Below are 8,833 nucleotides of genomic sequence, written 5' to 3' on the forward strand. Positions count from 1 at the left end.
TGTAATCTGATCATCCATTCATTTGAACTTCACTGTATGACCAATCATTTTTTCTAACTATCGCGATCCCTTTCATTAACTTTTGAAAATGGCTTTAAGAATACACATGACAAAATAGTGTCAGCATAGGTCTACAGGAGGCCATGTTGGGAGACGGTCCCTTTAATTACAACTCCACAGAGACAAGGAGAATGGCGCTTGCAGTGTTCCTTCACGTCCGTACGGTCGAGACAAAGAGCCAGGAGTCGGTTGAGAGCTCTATTACCGTTTGAAACCGTTGTAATAGTCATCATGTCAGGAAGAGGCAAAGGAGGCAAAGGACTCGGCAAAGGAGGCGCCAAGCGTCACCGTAAAGTTTTGAGGGATAATATCCAAGGCATCACCAAGCCCGCTATTCGTCGCCTTGCTCGTCGTGGCGGCGTGAAACGTATCTCAGGCTTGATCTACGAAGAAACTCGTGGAGTTCTCAAAGTGTTTCTTGAAAATGTCATCCGTGATGCTGTAACCTACACCGAGCATGCCAAGAGGAAGACCGTGACCGCCATGGACGTCGTCTACGCTCTCAAGCGCCAGGGACGCACTCTGTACGGCTTCGGCGGTTAAACTGCAATGTTGACATAGGCTACTGTTTCGACACAACTCAAAGGTTCTTTTAAGAGCCACCCACACTTTCAGTAAAGAGTTATCCATATTTAATTCCATGTTGCAAACGATACATTGTTTCCTCAGGCTTTAGATATAAAAGTCGCCTGTGGTTATTAGTGGGTCAGGTTGAAAATACGTTATAGATCAGGGATGAGTGCTAATAATGTGGGCCTATTTCCTGAGATGGCATGAGTGCCAGAGCACGATACATTTCACAATTTAATACTAGGCAGACATTTTTCGACACGTTATATTGCCTTTCATATTATTCATAACAATATTTGTCTTTCAGTTGAACAATTCCCAACAAAACATTATTGGTTACATTGAAGCCACCAAGCGCCGTGCGTGTATTGCGCTAGGATTGTAGTCTGACACGTATAATTTTGTGAGACTTGATTTTGTTTGTAAGGTTAGGTTATTTGCGAGCAGAAGCTAAACGAGGCTCCTATTCCTGTATTCATATGTTTTTAAGTAGACATTAGACATATTTAAGTAAACAACCTATCTGACCTTTGAAAGGAAAAATTGACATTGGTTGAAAACGATCCGTAACAAAACATGAAACAAAGTGGAACACTTTAAATGGATAACAAAATGGATACTTCAGGATGGCAAGTGCATGTCGTCCGCAAGGATGGACGCGTGCGCTGGAGAGATGCCAACAAAATCCACCGGGAGAAGGGAAGTAGAGGAGGCGGATAATCAGGCGCACGCGCGTTTCACTGCGTCAACGCCTCGTAGTGCTGGGAGGCGTGCCCCTATTTTTGCATCCAACCCCCTATATACACGGAGAAGCGACCTCCTGGTAACTCATTCGTTCATGAATAGCAACGAGACGTCAACATGCCTGAGCCAGCGAAGTCAGCGCCCAAGAAGGGCTCCAAGAAAGCCGTCTCTAAGACTGCTGTGAAGGGAGGCAAGAAGCGCAGAAAGTCAAGGAAGGAGAGCTATGCTATCTACGTGTACAAAGTGCTGAAACAGGTCCACCCCGATACCGGAATCTCGTCCAAGGCCATGGGAATCATGAATTCCTTTGTCAACGACATTTTCGAGCGTATCGCCGGAGAGTCTTCCCGTTTGGCTCACTACAACAAGCGATCAACCATCACCTCCAGGGAGATCCAGACCGCCGTCCGCCTGCTGCTCCCCGGTGAACTGGCTAAGCACGCCGTGTCCGAGGGCACCAAGGCGGTGACCAAGTACACCAGTTCCAAGTAAACGGTTGCCATTTGACTGCCCTATGATACCCCAAAGGCTCTGTTAAGAGCCACCCACACTACTTTTTAAAATGTGCCAATTTCCATTTGCGTCTGTCACGGTTATGATTCTGATAAGAGACTACAGGCGACTTGCGATGGTAAGGGTACTTTACTAACGTTATGAACCTTGACATGCGACCTGGGAATAGTCATTACTTTCCTAGCTCCTGGTCAGGACATGCATTGGGTTTTGCTCTTTTTACCATAACATTGATAAAACTATTGCAAGAAATGTTCCAAGACTCTATAAAGGGTGTCCTTGGGCAAAGCACTTCACCCTACTACAGGGAGAATGTCCCTGTACTTAGTGTAAGTTGCTCTGGATAAGAGCGTCTGCTAAATGACTAAATGTAATGTAAACGAGACAGAGTGGCTTGTGGGAACTTGCACCTTGTTACAACACATTATTGTTAAAAAAGTCATTTCAGTTTTTATTAGATCTTTGTTGTGAAATAGACTTGTGTAGATTTTTTTCAGCAAGTTCTACACGTTTAAATCGTAATGATCCATGTCCTTGTTTCTCGTGCAAATGACCAATTGTGAATTTTGATCTTAAAAAATAACTAACGCTCCACATAACTATTTTAAGTGAGTTACTAGGAGTAGGCTACCTTGATTTGTTCAGGGTTCCATTTCACTCATATGATCTCATGTTACTGGAATGTGACCTGAATAATTGATTTAAAAATACAATCTGGTTATACTGTCCCATCTGACTATTTCTGAGGGAGTACGAGTTTTGTAGCCTACTTTGATTAATTCAGCACAGGCCAACAAAATGTCCACACATTCACAAACGATATTTACCCAAAAATGTTTTCCCAGCCTACCCATCATGTCGATTATGTCTATAGTGAAGATGTTTTGAGAGTCAGTCTCATTCAAGCTCTTTTTTTTGTTTCTGGTTTTCTTTAGACAGAGAAAAGAGTCTTAGACGTAGCTTCAGAAAATGTATGTGGATGCTTAAAGGGGTCATTTATTGAGGAACTGAATTTACCTTGTCACAGTTGAATAATGACAGTTCAGTGGTAAAATGGACATACAGTGAACCCCAAAGTCCATTGACACCTCTTTCCTATGCAAATATCACAATTAAAAAAAACAGCTGTAAAACATAGGTTTTGAAAAAGCCACTGAACTGATGTCAGTTTGGTGGCTCCACCTTTTTTGGCTCTGGTCTGTACTTTTGTCATGCCCTAAAATTTGCTGCGCGCTGCTCTGTGTACTTCCACGGAATTACAAAGAAGAACGTTTTTCAAGGATATTGAAAATGGACTACGGTCGTAAATGCAGTGTTCCAGCCTGTACAAGGAATGCTGACACTTTTCAGAGTCTTCCCAAGGAACCAAACACTCGACGGGCTGTGATGTTTGTCTATGAGAAGATGTGCAGTTCGACCCTCAATTACATATTTGCTCGAACCATTTCACCAGGGGTACGTTTCCCGAAAGCGTCGTAAGCCTAAGTTGATCGTAGAATCCATCGTAGGATGAATCTTAGTTTTACGGGCCGTTCCTGAAGACATCGTAGCTAAAGTGTCTCTTGAAAATTTGTAACTCTTGAAAGTGCATAGATTAGCCTACTCCTTACGAGCATGTTTGGGAAACGCACGTAAGAAATATCGATGGTTTTTTGCTCGATCATTGCTACAATCCATCGTTATCGGGAAACGCAGCCCAGGACAGTTTTGAAAACCTGGGACAATGTAAAGCAGGATTTGCTATGAAGCTGTTGCTGAAAAGAGGTGCTGTTCCGACCTTATGTTCATCACAGCCGCAAGCTGTAGTATGATGTCGCAAACAGTTATTAGCAATGCTAACGTATCCTGCCTGTATCTAGCATAGGTAGAATGTGTGATGATTTAGTTTATTGGCAATGGGCCTAACGTTATTTCATGTTCCTGACTGTGTTTCATTCAAATAAATAACCTGTGTTGTCATGTCAATCTACAATTCAAGATGTATGTTTGTCCAAACCTATTTTTCAGCAAGATAGCTAGAGCTAACTGAAGCTGAGTTGAATCACGATAGTTTGTTTGCTAATTTGTAGTGCTAATGTTACCCACCTAAGGCGATCCTGTTTGCTTCGACAACAGAAATGGAAACAACTAACGTAATAATCTCAAATGATATCTAGTCAATCTGTTGAAAACAGTGTTGTGTAGACACAATAGATTTATTTGTACGTTTTTATTTCAAGTCTCCACCTTCTTGTTTCAGTGAGTGCTGTTGGCCATGTTGCGTCTTTGCTCCGCAGCTTCACTCGTTGTAAACCAACCAATCAGCACGCAGCTCATCTATATATTCATGAGCATACCATAAAAGGAGAAAACCTAGCGTTTGTTCCTGGGACAATTTCACAGGAAGCATCAGGGGGCATAGAACAGCATCCGGGCCATTTTCAGCCCAACCAATGTTATATACCCCATTCGGAGACCTTAAGGAACAGTGTGAAATAACCAAAAAACCCAGTCAATGACCCCTTTAACGTGGTCATTCCATGAAAAGAATAACTTTTTGTTTTCACATTGTAAGTAAAGGACATTTTGAATTGAAAGAACAAGTTATGTGTCTTCTGAAATATGTTATATGTGTTAGTGTATGTTGTAGGAAATGCTTAATTCAAATTAAGTATATTCTGTCACTTCTGACCACCTGGGAACTGGTGGTTCAGTTTCACTCTCATTCTGATGTGTTTTGTGGCACAGTGACTTTGCCATCTAAGATGTCTGTCTGTATATAGACGTGTTATAATTTGTTGTTACCCTTATAGTACTTTGAAATAATGCTTAATTCCTCTTGAAAGCGATGACATTCAAAGCTATTGCATCATCAATCCGTACATGCCTTTGGTATGTCATAAAACAAAGAAGCTGTGAAAAGAGATTCATAATTGCTCAGTTTAACTAAGATATTATAACATGTCCTGGACACATTTCTTGATACCCCTTAGAAAAGATAATAGATCATTATAGAGATAAAATGGTGATTTTACAAACCAATTACTTCCTTTAATTTGTTTAACACAAGACATGTCTCCAATCATGTAATCCGTCATTCAGCCTATTTGAATGGAGGAAAAAAGTCACAGTGCCATTTGATATCATTGAGTGCACCACACTGAACACGGACCTGAGAAAGCAAAGGAGAGAGTTGTCCAAGGAGATCAGAAAGTAAATAATGTATAATTATGGTAAAGTTCAAGGCTACAAAACCATCTCCATGGTGATGATGTTCATCATTGAGTGCACACCACTCTGAACACAGACCATGTACCATGAATGAGGTAATGTTTCAGGGTAAGTTCAAATCAACTAGCCACTACCTTTAAACGTTATCCGTAATATGAAAATATGAAGGTTAAAAAAAAAAATATTTTTTATTTTGAGACAACTTTAAAAAGAATGGGTACAAGTTGTTAGATATTTTGGGATAGAAGAGTGGATATTTGTGAGACTTGAATAGTAGCATATTAGGAATTCAATTCATACCGCACCATTTCTGTTTTGTAGAAGTTGGTTCTGGACCAGATAAAATTGAGCTGCCATTTGTTGCAAATCGTTTTGTGTGAATAGGCCTACAACACTGGTGCCAGCCGTTTTACATACTACAAGCATGCAAGGACAGTCCAAATTCGATATAGGCCTAGCATATGTAATCGTTTCTCACAGACGGTGCGTTAGAAAAGTGGGACAGTCGTTCTGGGCAAAGTCTAATTGAGCTGCTTAATGTCATCGATTGTCAGAGCATTCGATTAAAATCGCATTGCTTTGACAGGCATACTCACTATTGCCAGCAGTGTCACATGGTTATGATCATGTTATTTCACATAATACAAGCATGCAAGGAAACGGAAGGACTTTGTCTTTTCAAAGAGATAATGAGGTGGCTCTTAAAAGAGCCTTTGGGGATGTTGCAGTCAAATTACATTTAGGCGCGCTCTCCGCGAATGCGGCGGGCCAGTTGGATGTCCTTGGGCATGATGGTAACCCTCTTGGCATGGATGGCGCACAAGTTGGTGTCCTCGAAGAGACCGACCAGATAGGCCTCGCTAGCCTCCTGCAGAGCCATCACAGCGGAGCTCTGGAACCGCAAGTCAGTCTTGAAGTCCTGGGCGATTTCTCTGACCAGACGCTGGAAGGGGAGCTTGCGGATAAGCAGCTCAGTCGACTTCTGGTAGCGACGGATCTCTCTCAGAGCCACGGTGCCGGGCCTGTACCGATGGGGCTTCTTCACGCCACCGGTGGCTGGCGCACTCTTACGGGCTGCCTTTGTGGCAAGCTGCTTCCTCGGGGCTTTGCCACCGGTAGATTTACGAGCGGTCTGCTTGGTTCTGGCCATGCTGCTTGTTTCCTTCTCTTCGACACGAAACTGAATACAGTAAAAGGGGAAGCGAACAAGTTTATATCTCCAGCCACGTCCTGCATTGATTGGACGGCCTCATTGTCAGGCAGGAGCCTCCCTCTCCCCCGCCATTGGATGTAGTCAGGGCCGCCAAAAATTCAAACAAGACCCCGCCCCACTCCGAAGCTTGCTTTGCTATTACTATATCCAAATTCAGAACAACTTCCATTTTCCCTTTCAAAAGGTCAAATTTAATCACAATTTCCAAAATAACTAGCGCTTTTTACACGGGAACAGCGTATTTATTTGCGTGCAGATATATACCTATATATTTTGTTTCTTCTTCCACAGCTAAGTCTCCTCCAAAGAAGATCTAAAATAGATTCTCGCATTTGTAAATTAGCATCTTTATCCCTGCGCGCAATATACGATTATACTCTCAGCCCCCTGGTAGAAAGAGCAATATGCCGCGTATTAACATTATTTTCAGAAATCCATTGGGCAACGCTCTTGTGTACGTAGGCTACACCTGATAAGGACACATTTTACTTTTCATAAGGGACGTAATACTCGTAAGGGATATTCAAGGTGACACATTAGTAACTTATGTGTAATGTCAAATGTATAACTTTCTGGCTCATGAAAAACCTCAAGAACATATTGCGCTTTGCAAGAGTGATGTGGATGGCTCTTAAAAGAGCCTTTGGGGATGTTACAAAGCCGTGCCCGCCTAAATTTCAAACGTTATGCCTCCGCCCTCGTCCTCCTTTGAACTTCTGCGCGAAATGGCATTGGGTCCGATCCTTTGGTCGCTTTAGTGGTTTAGTTATGTATTACAAAATTATATTTAAAATCCAATAATTATCTTTTACTAGCGTCAATGTAAGTGTATCCTACGGAAATGAGACGATCCAGATATGTAGGCTACATGGCCGTGGGAACGTATTCTGCTGGGGGGGGCAAATACGCGGAGTGCATGTATGATCATTAACAACGTTGATACGATAAAATACCCTATCCAAAGAAAGTTGTCTTACTTTTAAATATCTTTAGGACAAAATATTGGCCAGCTGCTACTTCCCGCGGGAGCCTACAGGGTTTATTTTTCACTAAGGAGGCTATTCTCGTCTGTGCACCTCCCAGCTTTAACACTTGCGAGGAAAATGTTGATTAATCGCGCAATGTAGTGAACTTTTCAGTCACGCAGGGTAACGAGATTCGATTTGGCCCAGTACATCTGTGAATATAGCCCACCAGTGAAAAAAATTGATCCCTGTATGAAAATGGTCAATAAGGTCAATGCGCTTTTCTAGAGTTAATTGGGTGGCTCTTAAAAGAGCCTTTGTGGAGGGTGAGTAATCACATCAAATCAAACAGGGACTTTACTTGGCCTTGACGGCCTTCTCGGTCTTCTTGGGAAGAAGTACTGCCTGAATGTTAGGCAACACTCCACCCTGAGCGATGGTGACACCACCGAGGAGTTTGTTTAACTCTTCGTCGTTGCGGACAGCCAGCTGCAGGTGACGAGGAATGATGCGAGTCTTCTTGTTGTCGCGGGCAGCGTTGCCAGCCAACTCAAGGATCTCAGCAGTCAGATATTCGAGCACAGCGGCCAAGTAAACTGGCGCACCAGCTCCCACACGCTGAGCGTAATTTCCTTTACGGAGAAGTCTGTGAACACGACCCACAGGAAACTGAAGACCGGCGCGGGATGACCTGGTCTTTGCCTTGGCCCTGGCTTTGCCTCCAGTTTTTCCTCTTCCGCTCATTTTGTTGACGTTTTAGATTACAGTGAATGGCATTGTTCAGAGGCCAGCTATTATACTTCACGGTAACTGGCAGTCATTGGTCACAAGGCCGGTTTGGTCTCAATCCAATCAGAGGTAGCGGCACAACTGAAGGCGGAGTCTTTTGCTTTATCGCAAACGATAGTTAATGGAGGTAACGATAGTTAATGGAGGTAACTCCAGTTCTATGAGTGGAGCGGAGCCCCATAGGGGAGCTCTGCTCCTATTGGTTTACCCGCTGCCTAGTGCAGCTAATGACTGAAGATCAAAATATACACACACCTGTCACTCACACAGGTGCCCTATATAAGGGGGTGACAGCCGTCACTCATCCTCCCAAAAGTATTAATACAGCCGGGTTGAATAAGTCGAGCTGGGCCTGCAGCCCTATGGGGCTCCGCTCCACTCATAGAACTGGAGTTACCTCCATTAACTATCGTTCTATTTCGTGGAGCTCCGCCCCATAGGGGAGCTCTGCTCCTATTGGTTTAGGCGGAGCGAGCGAGGCCAGATATACCCCCAGCGAGACTAGATCTAAAAGACACATAATCTCACAAGGCACCGAGGACAGACCTGCTGATGTAAATAATACACAGGGTCTGTCCTCCTGGTCAGGCCGCTACTGTGACAGAGAGCCGTCCAGGGTGAAAACAGGAGAGTTTACTTAAAAACTCATGTTGTTCCTCTCGCCTGCACAACAGCTAAGCTGGAGGGGCAACAGAACACATACAGTATAGACATCTCAACTGAGAATGTCTGACTGTCCCACACTTGGCGATAAACCCAACGAACAACT

At 43.4% G+C, this 8,833-nt stretch overlaps 3 protein-coding genes across 3 annotated transcripts; 2 read left to right on the forward strand and 1 right to left on the reverse strand.

The window, feature by feature from the left end:
- Positions 1 to 278: 278 nt before the first annotated feature.
- Positions 279 to 631, forward strand: LOC134024864 (histone H4). Its single transcript, XM_062467583.1, has one exon. The coding sequence runs from the start codon at positions 292 to 294 to the stop codon at positions 601 to 603; it is 312 nt and encodes a 103-aa protein (XP_062323567.1). The 5' UTR covers positions 279 to 291; the 3' UTR covers positions 604 to 631.
- Positions 632 to 1,475: 844 nt separating this feature from the next.
- Positions 1,476 to 3,969, forward strand: LOC134024862 (histone H2B-like). The gene has a single exon (XM_062467581.1). The coding sequence runs from the start codon at positions 1,492 to 1,494 to the stop codon at positions 1,864 to 1,866; it is 375 nt and encodes a 124-aa protein (XP_062323565.1). The 5' UTR covers positions 1,476 to 1,491; the 3' UTR covers positions 1,867 to 3,969.
- Positions 3,970 to 5,818: 1,849 nt separating this feature from the next.
- On the reverse strand, positions 5,819 to 8,019 carry LOC134024851 (histone H2A-like). Its single transcript, XM_062467570.1, has 2 exons — positions 7,637 to 8,019; positions 5,819 to 6,029 (listed from the first exon to the last, which is right to left on the reverse strand). Exons 1-2 carry the CDS (start codon positions 8,017 to 8,019, stop codon positions 5,837 to 5,839), a joined length of 576 nt encoding a protein of 191 aa, XP_062323554.1. The 3' UTR covers positions 5,819 to 5,836.
- Between the last annotated feature and the right edge of the window lie 814 nt (positions 8,020 to 8,833).

This window comes from Osmerus eperlanus, chromosome 8 (genome assembly GCF_963692335.1).
Source record: "Osmerus eperlanus chromosome 8, fOsmEpe2.1, whole genome shotgun sequence".
In the NCBI taxonomy this organism is placed as follows: Eukaryota; Metazoa; Chordata; class Actinopteri; order Osmeriformes; family Osmeridae; genus Osmerus; species Osmerus eperlanus.